This window comes from Heptranchias perlo, chromosome 30 (assembly GCF_035084215.1).
Source record: "Heptranchias perlo isolate sHepPer1 chromosome 30, sHepPer1.hap1, whole genome shotgun sequence".
NCBI lineage: Eukaryota > Metazoa > Chordata > Chondrichthyes > Hexanchiformes > Hexanchidae > Heptranchias > Heptranchias perlo.
The window spans coordinates 10632861-10652015 of NC_090354.1; the positions used below are offsets into that span (position 1 = coordinate 10632861).

A 19155-nucleotide genomic window follows, 5' to 3' on the forward strand; every position below is an offset into this window, starting at 1 on the left:
ATCAATGACCTTCCCTCCATCATAAGGTCAGAAATGGGGACGTTCCTGGATCTCTCTACCTAACAGCACTGTGGGAGAACCTTCACCACACGGACTGCAGCGGTTCAAGAAGGCGGCTTACCACCACCTTCTCAAGGGCAGTTAGGGATGGGCAATAAATGCTGGCCTTGCCAGCAATGCCCACATCCCATGAACGAATCAAAAAAAAACTTATAAAATCACCCAGGCCTAGCATGTTGTTAATTTAAGGTGATGAAGTAGGAGTATCACACATTATTAAAGCATGTTTGTTCAAGTGCAATTTTTCCTTCAGCATTTTGGTATCAACATCTTAAGTAAACCTACAGATACTGTCTATTGAGGGTGAATCAAAAGAAGGTTTTCAAGGTTTGGCCTCCATTTCTGCCCTCCTGCCAATAACAACTTGCATTTATATTACACCTTTAACATAGTAAAACATCCCAACTGGTAACTATCTCAGCATACATAGATACTGACACTAAAACAGAAAGATATGTAGCAACCCACACAATCAAATGGAAAGAGGAGATCAGCAGGTAGAATTAAACAAACCCTGAAATATATTTTTCCAAATGCTCTTCCAACTAACCATAATGAAAGCTATCAGAAGCTGGTGCACATTACTGTGGACCAATTATATATAACATATTAAATGCAATGTAATGTGTATATGATATTTAATGTACCTTAACGCACTATTACTGTGAAACATTTGCAAAACAAAACATAAAAATTCAAGTGCAGATTATGATTGTTCATGTGTTACCACTGCATCATCAATTGCATCATTGTTCATCCCTGCTTCTAAAATAATAAGTTATTTTACCAGGCAATGATGCTCCTTTAAATATTATTTGCTTACTGGCCCCTAGTTTATAACATAAAATGGTGACTATATTTTTACCTTATTTACAAGGACGGCTACTTTGCCTTGACCTCCCCTTGTGTCCAGGTGGTGTTTGGTAACAAACACAGATGCACGAGTCTTGCCTCCACCTGTCGGAAGGCATATGATGATATTTTTGCCCTCAAGAGCAGGCTGCACAACCTCCCGCTGGTAATCGCGCAACTCAATTTGCATTGTATATCTGCAACAAGAAAGAAATTAACCCCTCACCACCACTCACTTGAATATAAATTAAGTAGCCTTTGGATTTAGGTTAGGATTAAATCATTCTATTTTTCAACAGTTTACCACTAAAGGAAAGTAATTCTTCCTGTCCTTTCCCTGTGGCTTAGTAAAATGTTTGGAATCTAGTGGGGACAAGGGTGTGACAGGAAAAGGTGAAGTAGTTGTCAAGATCAACGAGGGACCAATGTCATCCCAAGTGGAAAGCCAGAGTTGGCAGAATTGAAGTGTGGGATGACGTGAGAGTGAGTTGGGGATAGCTTTTTCCGGGGGTGGAAGGTCATGCTAGAGGGGTTAGTGGCAGGTAGGGTATACAAGCAGGAAATGGCATGTCTTTTAGCTGTGTTTGTATTATCAACATGTCTTTGTTCTTGTAATATTGGGTAGATTTTCAACTTGCCACTTGAAATAAATGGAAAACAAAATTGGGCGGTTTCTACATCAGCTGATCCACGATGTCATCTTAATGCCCAGTGGCAGGTTGAAAATCTCCCTGATCGTTTTTTTTTGAAGAAGTTGCAGCTGCACCTATGGAGCAAGTGAGAATAAAAGCTTCCAACATTACTCATTGATTGCAATATCTTGGGGCATTACAGATTTATCAAAGCAATGGTTTTAATGTGCTCTTTTCCCCGTGACATGCAGTAAAATGAAACCCAATATTATTGCAATTCAAATCACATGATTCAAACACAGAATCCCGCCAATCATCACTGTTTGTTATGACACGGGTCACTGTCATAAAAAAAGACATTGCTAAAGCAAATGTATATATTATAAGCATAGGATAGAATGTATTTAATGACGTAACTCAAGCTTATGTCTTACAGCTTGTGACATTACCAGCTTCACACGTTATCATTATCTATATATGATAAAGTATATTGTATGTTTATTTTCTAGAACAACAAACTTGCATTAGAGTCTGAGCATCATCCTATATGAACTGAATGGAGTTTCTAAGTCAATGGATATTGTGAGGCCTGTCCTCACAAAATTAAACTACCAAGGTGAAAATGACGCACAATGTATCCCAGTAATTACAAAAGACCATTAACAAAAGTGAATGGTTGATGAGACATACCTTCTAAAACTGGCTAACTTTGCATCTGGTAGAGGAACACCAACTGAATCACTGAAAAGAGAAAAGGGCAGTGAGCAGTAAATAGTGTAACCTTCAGTGTTCAGAAGCTCAGTCAGTAATTGCATTAAGGAAGATGCAACATAATGTTACCAAGCAAGTCTATTCAGTAAGGATACCAAACTCTCTTCAATTGTGAGGATTCAGCTACTTGTCTTGCTAACTGTAAATGTAATCTTAAAGATGCCTCAGCCCTGCTCATTAGCATCCACCCAAAGAAATACTGAGGATATATTTGGCAGACTCCACAGGAAAAACAAAATGCTATGCTCCTGAACTCAGTGTAGCCCAAATATATGAAATGAATAAGGATGGTCTACTCCATGCCAGACTCCATAGTCTAATTCGTTGGACAGACTGACTAGGCTGTTTGTCATTATACGAGATCATGACTGAAGCAATATTACATGAACTTAAACAGGAAAATATGGCTTATGCCTGTAGCATAACAGATGCTGGAGCTGCATTTCACAGTTCTGGATCAGTGCAAAATACCTACAAGGCATAACACCAGCAAAGCTTCACCTCTCCTATCTGTGGAACCCTCTCCATGACTATTTTGTAACCAGGAACTCCCTCCCTTTTATGTAACAGTGTAACATTTGCTGCAGCTGGGTTGTGATATGAACCAGGATGTGAAAAATATTGGGTGTGTCTTTTTGCAACATAATACAAATTCTCCATGTCTCTCTGTGGCCCCAGAAACTGTCAGGGTTAAACTTATGAGACATTTGTCCTCATTACAGTTGGCTCCAGCTGTTTTCTGTTATGCCATGCGATAGATTACAGAAAAAAAATGAAGAAATGCATTGATGACTCATTGGGAAAATTGCATCACGTTGGTACGGTTGTAAGAATATTGGAAATGGAGAAAAATTGACATCTTTTTCTTGAAGCTACTAACCATCATGCTCTGCAGGCTGTGCTGCGTATTTGGCAGAGTCCACAGCTTATTTTGCTGAATTGTCAACTGTTATCCTTTGACGACTGACTGTCACCCTCCTTGTTAGACAAGGCAGCTACGTGCTAAAAGAGGAACAATGTACCAAAAAAGCCGAACAATAATCCAAAGATAGTAATAAGACAGGACCATGGCTACCTTGTAAAGGGTCTTGCAGTTAAATGAGTAATGTTAAAACAAGCTGACCATCTGGAATTCTTTGAAAAACAACTTTGTTAATGTAGAGGGTCTTAAGAGTGTTGTTCCATACATGGTGTGAGTTTCCTGCCTGGGGGGACATAAAAACCCAACGTCTTTTGAGCTCAGGGCAGGGGAATCAGCGAAGACCACCAGCTGTGGAAAGTACACTTAGCTGTCTGAAGACGACACCGCAGTCTGAAGAACACCTGACGATCAGAAGACTACCTCATTGTTGGAAAACTCGAAACAACCGTGTGGCCAACTTAATTATGACCACTGTCCAGAGCTCAAACGGGGAAATATTGTTTTGACCTTTGTTGTCTAAATATTTGAAACCTTTACATGTTTGATTTGGCTTTTTAAAAATTATTCGTTCATGGGATGTGGGCGTCGCTGGCGAGGCCTGCATTTATTGCCCATCCCTAATTGCCCTCGAGAAGGTGGTGGTGAGCCGCCTTCTTGAATCGCTGAAGTCCGTGTGGTGACGGTTCTCCCACAGTGCTGATAGGAAGGGATTTCCAGGATTTTGACCCAGCGACGATGAAGGAACGGCGATATATTTCCAAGTCGGAATGGTGTGTGACTTGGAGGGGAACGTGCAGGTGGTGTTGTTCCCATGTGCCTGCTGCTCTTGTCCTTCTCGGTGGTAGAGGTCGCGGGTTTGGGAGGAGCTGTTGAAGAAGCCTTGACGAGTTGCTGCAGTGCATCCTGTGGATGGTACACACTGCAGCCACTGTGCGCCGGTGGTGAAGGGAGTGAATGTTTAGGGTGGTGGATGGGGTGCCAATCAGGCGGGCTGCTTTGTCCTGGATGGTGTTGAGCTTCTTGAGTGTTGTTGGAGCTGCACTCATCCAAGCAAGTGGAGAGTATTCCATCACACTCCTGACTTGTGCCTTGGAGATGGTGGAAAGGCTTTGGGGAGTCAGGAGGTGAGTCACTCACCGCAGAATACCCAGCCTCTGACCTGCTCTCGTAGCCAGTTAAGTTTCTGGTCAATGGTGACCCCCAGAATGTTGATGGTGGGGGATTCGGCGATGGTTATGCCGTTGAATGTCAAGGGGAGGTGGTTAGACTCTCTCTTGTTGGAGATGGTCATTGCCTGGCACGAATGTTACTTGCCACTTATGAGCCCAAGCCTGGATGTTGTCCAGGTCTTGCTGCATGCGAGCTCGGACTGCTTCATTATTTGAGGAGTTGCGAATGGAACTGAACACTGTGCAATCATCAGCGAACATCCCCATTTCTGACCTTATGATGGAGGGAAGGTCATTGATGAAGCAGCTGAAGATGGTTGGGCCGAGGACACTGCCCTGAGGAACTCCTGCAGCAATGCCCTGGGGCTGAGATGATTGGCCTCCAACAACCACTACTATCTTCCTTTGTGCTCGGTATGACTCCAGCCACTGGAGAGTTTTCCCCCTGATTCCCATTGACTTCAATTTTACAATTTACTAGGGCTCCTTGGTGCCACACTCGGTCAAATGCTGCCTTAATGTCAAGGGCAATCACTCTCACCTCACCTCTGGAATTCAGATCTTTTGTCTATGTTTGGACCAAGGCTGTAATGAGGTCTGGAGCCGAGTGGTCCTGGCGGAACCCAAACTGAGCATCGGTGAGCAGGTTATTGGTGAGTAAGTGCCGCTTGATAGCACTGTCGACGACACCTTCCATCACTTTGCTGATGATTGAGAGTAGACTGATGGGCAGTAATTGGCCAGATTGGATTTGTCCTGCTTTTTGTGGACAGGACATACCTGGGCAATTTTCCACATTGTCGGGTAGATGCCAGTGTTGTAGCTGTACTGGAACAGCTTGGCTAGAGGCGCAGCTAGTTCTGGAGTACAAGTCTTCAGCACTACAGCTGGGATGTTGTCGGGGCCCATAGCCTTTGCTGTATCCAGTGCACTCAGCCGTTTCTTGATATCACGTGGAGTGAATCGAATTGGCTGAAGACTGGCTTCTGTGATGGTGGGGATATCGGGAGGAGGCCGAGATGGATCATCCACTCGGCACTTCTGGCTGAAGATGGTTGCAAACGCTTCAGCTTTGTCTTTTGCACTCACGTGCTGGACTCCGCCATCATTGAGGATGGGGATGTTTGCAGAGCCTCCTCCTCCCGTTAGTTGTTTAATTGTCCACCACCATTCACGACTGGATGTGGCAGGACTGCAGAGCTTTGATCTGATCCGTTGGTTGTGGAATTGCTTAGCTATTTCTATAGCATGTTGCTTCCGCTGTTTAGCATGCATGTAATCCTGTGTTGTAGCTTCACCAGGTTGGCACCTCATTTTTAGGTACACCTGGTGCTGCTCCTGGCATGCTCTTCTACACTCCTCATTGAACCAGGGTTGATCCCCTGGCTTGTTGGTAATGGTAGAGTGAGGAATATGCCGGGCCATGAGGTTACAGATTGTGCTGGAATACAATTCTGCTGCTGCTGCTGGCCCACAGTGCCTCATGGATGACCAGTTTTGTGCTGCTAGATCTGTTCTGAATCTATCCCATTTAGCACGGTGGAGGTGCCACACCACACGTTGGATGGTATCCTCAGTGCGAAGATGGGATTTCATCTCCACGAGGACCGTGCGGTGGTCACTCCTACCAATACTGTCATGGACAGATGCATTTGTGTCAGGTAGATTGGTGAGGACAAGTAAGTTTTTCCCTCGTGTTGGTTTGCTCACCACCTGCCACAGGCCCAGTCTAGCAGCCATGTCCTTCATGGATGCGGCCAGCTCGGTCAGTAGTGGTGCTACCGAGCCACTCTATGATGGACATTGAAGTCCCCCACCCAGAGAACATTTTGTGCCCTTGCGCCCCTCAATGCTTCCTCCAAGTGGTGCTCAACGTGGAGGAGTACTGATTCATCAGCTGAGGGAGGACGATAGGTGGTAATCAGCAGGAGGTTTCCTTGCCCATGTTTGACCTGATGCCATGAGATTTCATGGGGTCCAGAGTCAACGTTGAGGACTCCCAGGGCCACTCCCTCGTGACTGTATATCACTGCACCGCCACCTCTGGTGGGTCTGTCCTGCCGGTGGGACAGGACATACCCAGGGATAGTGATGGAAGAGTCTGGGACGTTGGCTGAAAGGTATGATTCTGTGAGTATGGCTATGTCAGGCTGTTGCTTGACGGGTCTGTGGGACAGCTCTCCCAATTTTGGCACAAGTCCCCAGATGTTAGTGAGAAGAACTTTGCAGGGTCGACTGGGCTTGGTTTGCCGTTGTTGTGTCCGGTGCCTAATGGTCCGATGCCGGGTGGTCCGTCCGGTTTTATTCTTATTTTGACTTTTCGTAGCGAGATTTTACAACTGAGTGGCTTGCTAGGCCATTTCAGAGGGCAATTGAGAATCAACCACATTGCTGTGGGTCTGGAGTCACATATCGGCCAGACCGGGTAAGGACAGCAGGTTTCCTTCCCTAAAGGACATTAGTGACTATTAATAAATGAGACATTGATTACCAATTGGCATCACCTTCGAATCTGTTACACAGTACATTTTACAGATCAGGAAAATCCCCAGTTTGATCTTCAGTCTGTGCTGAGACAGTGGCAGCAGCACTAAATTAACCACACCCAGCGGTTAAGTGCCTGTTTGGGAAGGTTAGGTATCATGGGAACGTGGTAGGTACAGCACAGGAGCAAGCCATTTGGCCCCTCGTACCTGTGTCGGCTCTTTGAAAGAGCTACCCAATTAGCTCCATTCCCCTGCTCTTTCCCCACAGTCCTGTAATTTTTTTCCCTTCAAGTATTTATCTAACTCCCTTTTGAAAGTTACTATTGAATCTGCTTCCACCACCCTTTCAGGCAGTGCATTCCAAATCATAACAACTTGGAAAAAAATGTTTCCTCATGTCGCCTCTGGCGTTTTGACGATCACCTTAAATCTGTCCCCTCTGGTTACCGACCCTTCTCCCACTGGAAACAGTTTCTCCTTATTTACTCTATTAAAATCATTCATGATTTTGAACACCTCTATCAAATCTCCCCTTAACTTTCTCTGTTCCGAGAACAACCCCAGCTTCTCCAATCTCGCCACATAACTGAAGTCCCTCATCCCTGGCACCATTCTAGTAAATCTCTTCTGCACCCTCTGTAAGGCCTGGACATCCTTCCTAAAGTGTGGTGCCCAGAATTGAACACAATACTCCAGCTGAGGCCTTGCGTGTTTTATAAAGGTTTCGCATAACTTCCTTGCTTTTGTACTCTATGCTTCTATTCATAAAGCCCAGGATTCCATGTGCTTTTTTAACAGCCTTCTTAACTTGTTCTGCCACATTCAAAGATTTGTGTACATGTACCCCAAGGTCTCTGTTCCTGCACCCCCTTTAAAATTGTACCATTTAGTTTATATTGCCTCGCCTCATTCTTCCTACCAAAATGTAACACTTCACACTTCTCTGCGTTAAATTGCATCTGCCACGTGTCTGCCCATTTCACCAGTCTGCCTATGTCCTCCTGAAGTGTGTTACTATCCTCCCATTGTTTACTACATTTCCGAGTTTCGTGTCATCTGCAAACTTTGAAATTATACCCAAGTCCAGGTCATTAATATATATCAAAAAGAGTAGTGGTCCTAATACTGACCCCTGTATACTTCCCTCCAGTCTGAAAAACAACTGTTCACTACTACTTTCTGATTTCTGTCCCTTAGCCAATTTTGCATCCAAGCTGCCTCTGTCCCTTTAATCCTATGGGCTTTAATTTTGCTAAGAAGTCTATTATGTGGTATTTTATCAAATGCCTTTTGAAAGTCCACATACACATCAACAACACGATCGGGCTCGGCTGTGATGCACACATCCCCTAACCTCGCACACCCAGGTAAGTCTGCTGGTACACACCCTCCAAGCTCATGTATAAAGAATAACCAAATGGGTGAGATACGGCGGGGGCTGCTGGCACTCATGGAACTGTACTCCAGCACAATCAACGCCTTCAGATGAGGAAAGTAAGGTAAGAAAATTGGGAAGGGGGAAAGGTTTTAAGAAAAGGTACTTACACACTTTGTAAGAAACTGATCGTGGGTATGAATTCTATGAAGAGGAAGAATATAAAAAGGATATGCAGGGAAAGAGAAGGAAAATAGGATTTGAGCATAAGTACCAGCTGAGGAGCTAACACCGGCACCATGGGCTGATTGGCTTCCTTCAGAGCTGTAATTTCTACAATTTTATGAATCAAAACACCCAACTCACCGAGAAGCTCTTCTTGTTCGTCTCAGAAGGATCAGATTAACAAATGCCAGTGTCTTAAGCTCTGTCTCGGCCTTTAAATAGGGCACATCGGTTTCAGTCTGTTACTTTGCAGCAGGAATAGAAACTGAAACTGAATGTGTTATTTCTTTGAAACCGCATCAAGGGCCCATTAAAGGGGTACAGTGATAGCCAACAAACACTACATGCTCAAAAGATAAAACTTGTTCCATAATTCTGATGTCAGTGGCATTTGGATTAAGTAAAATCCTCACATTTTGTCACTGTTGAACATTTCCACAAATAATAAATGACTGCGGTTTGTTCTGTACCAATGGATTGATAAAGGGAGGTCGATTAAAAGAGGAGATTGCAGACCAACTTGTTCAATTTAGTCAGTGCAGCAGAGGCAGATTACAATCTGCCAAAGCTATACGCACCACTAGGACAGGTACATCAACAGCCTTATCAATTTATGCCTGAAACCAACCTGCTCTTTCCTGAAAGCTCTATTTCTCATTTGCTGGCATTGGCCTAGTTCTCCTGTAGATTTAAACTTCATTTCCATTTTGCAGCCTACGTTTGTATAGTCAACAGTAACCAATTTTTTTTTCCTGAATGAGAGGGTTGAGAACAGCATTTTTAGGTTGAAGATCAAAATACATTGAGGGGGAAAAAGTTATGAGATCTTTGAAGGGAAAGGAGAGAACGTCCAGCAGGTAGCAATGCTCCACATTGTAGTTCGGGTGTCCCATTGGTTTTCTCATGTGCTTTTGCTCAGTGATTGTCTCATTGGGGCTTTTGTTTCTACACGTGTTGCTAGCACAAGGGTCGGCCTAAGAGAGAAAATTCGGTTGAGCGATTGTACTCTCAAGCAACACAAGCAGGCTTCCTGTTCGGAATTAGATCCCATCTCTAGAGATATTTTGGTGGAAGTCACCCCTCCATTTCCCTGATCAAACCCATGTCACTACTTGTTTTGAGTAGCTGTGCACGATGGTACACAACGCCTGACACCGCAGGGCCCCCTATTATTATTTTTATGATTCAGGAGAGAGGTTTCTCTGCATTCCATTGCCTCACAACAGCCACAGTTAGCACTTAAAATTTCTTTGCTGCGTTAGGGTAGCATGATATGCAATAAAAAATGTAGAGGGTTAAACCCCTGAAAACGGGCACGGGGATCAAGGTACGCGATTAACCCACCCCCGTTCATTGTAACGTGCTGCCTGCATTGCTTTCATGCTGCCTGCTGCTATAAATGATTGCTGCGTGCAGCCAGCGCTACCTGCACTGTTGATTGGCTGCACACATCAGCAGGGGCCCCGGTATCACGAGTGGCTCGAGCTCTTTAAAGGCAGTCTGTGCCTTTGAAAGGGGAGGTACATTGTGATTGCAAGAAATGGTGGGAGTCATTTCAAAACTGAATTTGTGCTGTAATACTTTGAAGAATGGCCGCACCTGGGAGAGAGCATGCACCAAGTTTCTCTGATGATGCACCAGAAGCCTTGGTGCAGGAGGTGGAGAGGGGCAGGAGGCCCTCCAGACATATGCTGAAGAGGCAGTGGGAGGAAATAATGGAGGAGGTAAATGCCAGGAGCATAGCTCCAAAAACATGAATGCAGTGCAGGAAGGAGTTCAATAATTTAAAACCAGTTGTCAAGATGAGTTCAAGCTTCAAGTGGCATATCATACCAACTAGCCTCATCCGCTGCTCAATTCACACCACCCCCAATCTTTCAGCCAGTACTCAACTATTCAAATTGTATGTTTTAATCTCACCCTAACACACTTAGTACTGTTGCAAACCTCATCCCAACTCACAGTTCACACACACTGCTATTCAACCATGACAGCCACATCACCTAAACATCTTGCAGGACACTCACTGACACACTTTCCTCTTTCTTGCAGGAGAAGGTGGCGCATAACCGGAGGCAATAAGTGGCAGTGGCTCCATGGAACGCGAACCTGCGCCCACCCCTGCCACTCCACCAGTGCTCTTCTTGTTGCCTGTCAGCCAGCCAGCCCACTCCCTGTAGAGTATTGAAACTTTATCCAAGTATAGGAAACCTCCAGCCAGAAGAAATAGTACAGCAACTAACCTGTAACTCCTGCATGATCCTTTTAAATGCTGCTCATGGCAGGGGGGGTTCCTTCATGCCCTTTGCGTCATGTTCAGCTGTGCGAGGTTGGATGGCGTGTGGAGTTCCAAAATAGCACACGGATTGGCACCATAATCTCCCTGCTCTGCGTGCTGCCGGCGGTCATTAGATGTGCACACGCAAACCCCTTTACCAAGTTGGCGTCTTGCACACTTCCCGTTGGAAATGTGCACGTGCATCTTGGACCCCATTTTCGAGGCTTATTTTTCCACGTAGTGCCTAAAAAAACGGGTGCTAAACGGCCCAATTTCAACCCCATATACTTTTAGGAAAAAAACAGGACTTTTTTTCCCAAGAAAGTAAACATTGGTGCATATTTTCTAAAACAGACCAAAATATTTCCACACCCATCTCATCAAGTTAATGTATAAAAGCTTTGAGATGTGTTGGGCACATTTCAGGCGTCACACATACAAATATCTAATAAAGAAAGCCAATTATTTTCCGATGGTTCCTTCTGACCATGTGGAGTAGCTGGGAATTTTAAAAGAAAAAATTCCTATAATTGACCCCAGCATTTGCCCAAGAGCAATAAGCCTGTAATTAACCTCAGAATGCATCCATACACAATTAGATTTTGTGGCTTTCAAGGGACACACCAGTTACACAGAGCTACACCTTAACAGTAGAAGATATCACATGCTACGTGGTATAACGTTTCAGTCTTGGTAACGTATCCTCTGACTTACCACGAGCAATGTTATGGGGGAGATCCAGACCAGTGTGCATGCACATGTGCATGTGTATATGCAAATACAAATAAAAGTTGAGTATGTCATACCTCAAAGTGTCATACCTTGTAAATCCCTGGTTCCTCAAAAGGTTTTTAAATCATTTGCCAATCTATAGAGAAACAATAGCCATTAGTGGACTCAGGATGTGCCTGTGTAATTAGCCTGTAATTGGCCTCAGGATGCCCTTATTTTATAGCAATTGAATTTTGTGGCCTCATAGGGATACAGGTCCACCTTGGCAAGAAAATAACATAGTGCACTACATAGTCTTATGCTTCTGTCCTTATCAAACAGCATATTGTCCGACTTGTATGAACAACACTATTGGAGATTCCCTTAATAAACTTTGCTTCTGCAATTGTAATCAGCATCGTAACCTTTGAAATTTCAATCATAAATTAGATAAACCTGACAAAACTATACAGTTAACTGTAAAATATATATTGCCTATTAATCCAATTATCACTCAGACTTCCAGTAATTACATTCACAATTGTTAAACCTTCAGTGAGGAAGTCATTACATGCCAACTGTATGGAGTGTCAGAATAGTTAATCACCTAACAGCAGTACGAGTAGAAATGGAGAGAGTTGCTCCTACCAACACTGCACACATATTGGTACAAGGGTATGCATCAGATTTAGGACTGAAGTCATTGAAGTTCAGTTGAGTTACAAACCACTATAAGCTTTGCTCTTGAAGTTTATCACTGGCATTTAAACCCTTTGAAAACATTACCACCTTGTAATCGCTTCCTAATACCTGTATCTCAATCTAATTTTTTTACTATTGGTTTGCTCATTGCTATATTAAAGTGGTTACTTTCTATTTGGATATAATCGAGATAAGTTCTTGGACATTGCATAAAAGGATTGGTGTGTGTGTGTGTGTGTGTGTGTGTGTGTGTGTGTTAACCAGAAATAGCAAACAAATCAATCTGTCTGCCACGGTCAGTAAGTTTTACCAGCAACTAAATCAAATGAAAAGCTTTTAAAAATCTATTTTGTCAATAGTTTAATTATCAGGGTGAAGCATTCATATTTCTTAAATTTCAGTGGCATTGGTAAGTCACCAATACTGTGATTCTACCAATGATCTGACAATTAAGTATTTAAATAAATGTGCAGCAGTTTCTGGCTGTGCATTCCCTGTTCCATTTAAAGACATCAAAGATACTTTTTTTTTAAGCACTTCATTTACCTCTTCCCACCCCAAAGTAAACCAAAATGAAGCATGCAACTCTTAAATGAGCCCATCCATTTAAAACGTAAACATGAACACAGTACTTTAGGTTCAAAGGAGAATTGTTGCAATTGAATATCTTAAAAATCATATACCTGTACCCCCTTAAAGTCACTCCATCAGTGCAATGTATTCCACATCTGACATTTGGACTTGTAAAGCAAATCTGTCCCCATGGCTCTCTGTAAGCACCATATTTGCTTATCTTCAATTTTCCATTTTTCCCCTTCTCAACTCAAGCAGTTCTGTTCCACAGCTACCAGCAACCCTCCATCTTTCATCAAGTTAGCCGTTCTCCATGTGCGAGCCCAGCCAATAAGTGTTGGCTGGCCATTCTATATGGTTGCATCAAAGCTCAGGCCGACCCCAGCCTTATGTAGCTTCCACACATACGCGTTTCGAGCAGGCACAGCAATCACAAGCAGGAACACAGCTTAATTCCTCCCTTGCTGGGGGTACTCAACATCACTTGTAGCATCCTCATGTCTGCCAATTGAGATTAGCTAGCTTGGTATGGACCAGGGCCCAAACCAAATCTTTTTCAACTTGTTGCTTGGGTGTAATTTCCCTAGTGTTTTAAAAAAACTTTAGTGAAGACTTTAAAAGGTGAATTCAGCCAATGACAATAACACCCCAAAATGAATACTTCATAGCAACACTAACATTTCATTTGATTCAAACTAGACTCAAGTAGAGTACTTCTACTACTACTAAACTTCACTCTGGTAGATTAATTTGAAAGAGTCAAGTATAGCTTAGATATAAAATATGTCTATTATTTGATTTCATAGTAAGCTTCATTATTCTCTTGTCGCTTGGATAGTTACAGAGACACAAAGACAATTTAATGGGAATTTTTATTCCCTGAACAATAGGTTTTGGTCAATACTTCATAGACTGTCAGAAGAACTGCAAGATTCAAGAATAAAGACATCTTCCAAATGAGAAGCAGCACATGTAGGTCGCAGTTTATAGTTTGGTGCAATGTATTTTGATGGGGCTCTTCTGGAGCTAAACCAACACAGTCACATACAATCCAAGTTGAATACAAATAGGAAATGTAATCAAAATTTCCACACGATGCAGTAAGCAGTCCTGACAAAAGGCAATTCAGATGGTTAAACTTAAATGTTTACCCGACGAGAATGCACTGTATTGGAGCAAAGCTTTCCAATATTCTCCTTAGCAGACTCAAAAGTTAATACAAAAGCTTTGTAAACATTCTTGCCAAAGCTCCCATTGACCAACAATGAAACTTTCCCTTGTAATGCAATCAAATGAACATAAAGGGGTCAGATTTATTATTCATTGTTTAAATATGTAGAAAAATAAAAAATGTGAGGCAAATTTATTTTGAAATGTCCACCAAAATCACCTAATCAACATATTTCAGACATTTTTAAGTTAACTTTAAGATAAAGCTGAGAGTCGTTAATACTTAAGTTTCTACTTTTAGTATCAAGTGAAAGTATTAGCACTCCCTGGTGAGGAACAGCACAACCAGATTCAGCGTAAAGCTCAGTCTGCTCTGCCCGAGCAACATGTAGTTTGATTCCTATATAGGGGATCAGCAGAACCCCAGTTTTTGTTATTAAGACTTACTATCAAATAAACTAATCTCTTTTCTAGTCTGACGTGAGTAACCTATAGGTACAAGTATTGCCTTCACTTCAGCGCCTTACAGTAGTTCACATTCTCCTAGAAGACCCGATACAGTCACATTGTTAGCCCATTTTATATAGTACACATTTTACCTGAAGGACTCATAGTTGAGGACTGGAAGAATCATGACTAAATCCTTCCATGTGGCAAAAACAGAAGGTTCTCTGCTGGTCCCCGAAATAGGAATCAAACTACACTCTCCTTTAGAAATTTCAATTAAAGCTCAATATCCTAAATTTTTGTGCATTGTGTAATGAACGTGGTAGAAGTGATAATTTGTGCAGAATGGTTATGTTTAGCAGCATGACCTACTTTAATATGTCTTTAAAAAACATATTATAATAGTAAGAACACCAGACCAATTACACAGTAAAATAAAAAAAGATTTGCATTTATATAATCGTGTACCTCTCAAATGTCCCAAAGTCCTTCATATTTAATGAATTACTTTGACATGGTGACTTATGTAGGCAAACAAAGCAATCATTTTACAAATGGCAAGAAATAAAAACTGCAGCTACAATTTTCGAGTGGAAGTTACTGCTGAATTTATTTACATCAGCAAGACATTACAGCAAACGTACAAAATGCAACTTAGTTTAAAAAAAATTACAAAAACTGAAAGTAGTCAGGCATTATCACACATGCCCTATTATCATTTACTGACAGGCAACGCTGAAGTCACAGACTCCACAGAGTGAAACGTGAGAAGCTCACTGTAGTACACGTTCTTTTGAAATGATCTGATGTGTCGGTTCCATCGTCGATTTCAATAAGCCACATAAATGCTTGCAACCTAGTGATTACTTCTGTGATGTGCATCATCTTTGCATACTTGTGAATATTACAGATCACTAGATATCCAAATGGAGCATCCAATGTCTCGATTATTTACGTACACTTTTGACAGAAGAAACTGCATGCAGTGAGATGGATACTTCAACAGTTAAACACTGGAACAGACTGGACTTTGGAAAAGAAAATGATGCATTATGGGTACCAATGGCCAGCCCATGCAATTACAGCATACTGTAATGGCGTTCAAACAAATTTCAGTAATGCCACTATCCAAAATGCTGATCAGACTGAGTTACAGTTTAGGAATAGTTTATTCTGCTGTGTTCGCAGTCTGTCAGATCTGAATGTCCAAGCTTATCCCTTTTGTAAGTGTTTTCACTTGTCCAAAAGCCCCATTTCTTTAATCTTGAAGTAGAAAAATTTCTCCAGCATGTTGGCACATTTGCAGTACTCGCTCTCGGGAGGGTTATACTCACGACAATTTGTGATGATACGTTGTACATCGGCTATAAATAACTTCTTGGAAACATAATAACGATTCTTCAGCCGGTCACTCATACTCTTTAAGTCTGATGCAAAAACAAGAATCAATATAGCCTTCATATCCCCATAGGACGAGTTTCTTTTGTAATTTATACAAAAATAAAATATAGGGAATGAGAAAATCCAAGAATGATAAATACTTATCAAGTTGGCAGCTTGTGCAAGTTGGCAGTTTCCACAATGTAAAATAAGATTCATAAATTAACATGCACTGAGTTCACTGGTCAATAAAAAAGGCCAGAATTTACACTCTTATAGGCAGTTAGACTAATTGCCCCATTTTGGATTAACCACTATAATTTAGGAAAGATTTTCAGGGAGCTGTTGCTATGGCAATGTAATTACAGACCTCACGACTGACCTGAAGCAAGTATGAAAAGGAAGTCGAGGTATTGTCCTCTCTTAACAAAAACAAAGCCAATGAATGAGGCCCATCAACAGATATGTTGCCCACCAGAATATATTTTGGCTTGAATTCAAATGACTTGGTGTGGATTGAAAAAAGCAAACCTTATGATAGGCTGTATCATAAAATGACTATTGTTTTTGAAACTCTCTTCAGTGGACTCTCATTAATGAGTTAAAATAAAGAGAGTATGGTCCAGCTGATTACGGTTGGGTCAAGTGAGAAACTGCTACATGTCATCACGAATATGATTACAGAAACTAACTGCATTAATGCTCAAACATTGCCTCAGAGTAATCTGATCAAATGCAAATAACTAATCAAAAATTAAATTGTACTATATGTAAAGTGAATTATCTAAATATTTCATATATCTCCTTTACAACAAAAAGATGCAAGAGTTAAATTTAAAAACTTGTGCAATTAGTGAAACATACCGATTGGAAACCGAATAATTTCATAGTAATCTGGAGCCTCAGACTTCTTCACTGGTTCCATGAAAGGCCAAGCACTGGGATGGCTCTGTTAAAGAAAACGTGATTTACATGAGATCGCTGATACTGGAAAATAGAATTCCAGTTCTTTATTTTTAAGTACATGCTAAAAAAAAAGTCCAAGTAGAAAGTTATGAGTTTTTTTCCTAAATGGAGGGAAGTATATAAAATTAATAAAACTAAACCAGACTAAGTGATATTGAAGACAAAACCTGCCCTACCATGGAGCAGTATGAGGTGAATCTGGCTCTGCAGTTCCCCACACTAAGTTCACCATCTTAGCAACACTGTCCAGGGAGGGGGCTGGGTGGAGGGGAACACTAAGAAGTGTGAACTTCAAAAAATATAAAATATAATAAAATAAATAGATTGGCTTGCATTGCAACTTGAAGCCAGTGGTGATACACTCAATGTTACTTGAGTACAAAAAATCTGCAGCCAAAGGGTTAAATGAATTGTGTTGATAGTCAAAATATTTTAACTAATTTATTGCAGAAACGTTCGATCATTACAGCCGTGACATTTAACTGCTTGATACTATTGCTACCAGTTTTGCATAGAAAATATTTATTCAAAGCATTCAGAAAACAGATTAGATAAAGTTTTCATGGTTATACAGTTTACTCCTTATAATTCAGTCACTTAATTTGAATTATGCTAAAGAAGCCACCAGTGCTGTTTTATTCCAGTTGTTTAATTTGAATTACTGGATAATTTGAATTTTTAGCACAAAAAAATGACTGAATTATAGGAGTGCTCAATATCAGAAATCTAGAAATCATCAATTGCATAGCTGCTGAGTTTACACAGGTTAAAAACAGTCCTTTAACCATATCCCAGGTACATCCTCTTCTCACAACCTTTATTTGTGCCAGTAGATTCTTCAAAGAATTGTGCAGCTGATCTGGATCCTTCAATTCTTTCCTGGAATACAAAGGAGGTAGAAATTGATGACAATCCTTACCAACATACATTGGATTGAAGAATATGCAATTTAATTTTCAGTAGTTTTAGTCTGAAAAATATTTCATTGGTTGACTGACGGGATCATGATTAAAGCATGAAAAGTTGTTTATCTCGAGCACACATTAGTACGAAGAATGAAAACTAGTTGTGTTTCAGTGTATTGCTATTTTTAGTTTATATACATTTTATAAACTTTAAAACATCAGGATGACTGACAAGGGAGATATCAATAAATCTTTATTTTATAGCAGATTTGATGGAACACCACAGCAATAACACATAGATCACCCACTCATGGTGGTTAATGAGCACAAACACAATAATTGTACTTCTGTAGATTCTCATTCCTCTCACAAAGAAAGTAAAGAAATACCAATGAATGTGTGTGGTTCCTGCACTCATATCAACAAACCCAAATACAAGTATTTCGAACACAGTAAAACCTAATGTTAAAGGCAATTCTTTAGGACTCAACTCTCCACTCAGGGCGATAAACACTAAATGTTCTGCACTAACAACTTTTTGAAACTGTGTTTAAAAGGGGAAATATTCAGTAACTTTTTACATTAAACTGACATAAACTAATGATATGTGCTTTTATTTAAGCACAAATGCTCATATCACTGGGGAAACAAACTATTACTGTGCTGCAGAGCAATAGGGACTGAATGAACAGAAAGTAGATTAGTTATTCCTTAGAATTAATATGTCTATCTATTGTTACAAATTTAGCTCCATCTTAACCAGATTCCTTGAAGTCATCAAGAAATTGTTAGTTAGATATGCAAATTTAAAAATAAACACACAAAGAATTCATTAAAATTAGCTAGTATTCTTTTGGACCAGATAAATCAAATGCTTCATCAATGACCTTCCTTCCATCAGGAGTGGGGTTGTTCACTGACTATTGCAGTGTTCATCGCCATTCACAACTCTTGAGATAGTGAAGAGGCCCGTGGCAGCTTACAGCAGGGTTTTGACATCCAGACTCGTGCTGACAAGTATCATTTGCCCCACATCAGTGCCAGGAAATGACCACCTCTAACAAGAGAAAGCTCTGCCACCTCCCCCACCACCGTAAACAGCACCAACATCACAGAGTCCCCCACCATTAACCAGAAGCTGAACTGGACCAACCATATCATCATTATGGCCACAAGAGCAGGGAAGAGACTTGGTACAACTGTGGTGAGTGGTTCATCTCCTAACCCTGCAAAGCCTCTCCATCATCTACAAGGCTCAAGTGAGGAGTGTGATGGAAAACTCAGCATCACCTAGATGGATATAGCCACAACACTCGAAATGCAGCGCCATTCAGGACAGACCAGTTCCCCTGCTACCTCACTTAATATCTACCACCCCCTCCATCATCGGAACACTGTGGCTGCAGTACATATGATCTACAGGATGTAATGCAGCACCTCTCTGCTGTGACTAATACCACCGAGAAGGACAGGTGCAACAATATTGTGTGAACAGCATCACCTCCAAGCCGCACACCATTCTTACGTGGAC

The 19155-nt window shown here is 41.4% G+C and overlaps 2 protein-coding genes across 3 annotated transcripts in view; both read right to left on the minus strand.

Moving 5' to 3' along the window:
* dhx58 (DEXH (Asp-Glu-X-His) box polypeptide 58) overlaps positions 1 to 8735 on the minus strand; it is a 31829-nt gene extending 23094 nt beyond the window's left edge. The window contains exons 1-3 of the mRNA XM_067968874.1: positions 8634 to 8735; positions 2235 to 2285; positions 926 to 1109 (exon numbers count right to left, since the gene is read on the minus strand). Of these exons, the coding sequence (XP_067824975.1) occupies positions 926 to 1102 (177 nt within the window). The 5' untranslated portion in view covers positions 1103 to 1109; positions 2235 to 2285; positions 8634 to 8735. The remainder of the gene's footprint in view (positions 1 to 925; positions 1110 to 2234; positions 2286 to 8633) is intronic.
* Positions 8736 to 14956: 6221 nt separating this feature from the next.
* Positions 14957 to 19155, minus strand: part of kat2a (K(lysine) acetyltransferase 2A) — a 35299-nt gene continuing 31100 nt past the window's right edge. Inside the window, exons 16-18 of one of the 2 annotated variants that reach the window (XM_067968876.1) lie at positions 17535 to 17598; positions 16618 to 16702; positions 14957 to 15800 (exon numbers count right to left, since the gene is read on the minus strand). In XM_067968876.1, coding sequence (XP_067824977.1) covers positions 15607 to 15800; positions 16618 to 16702; positions 17535 to 17598 — 343 coding nt within the window. In that variant the 3' untranslated portion in view covers positions 14957 to 15606. Of the gene's footprint in view, positions 15801 to 16617; positions 16703 to 17534; positions 17599 to 19155 lie in introns of those variants that run through there. The other variant, XR_010958004.1, reaches the window with a different exon arrangement.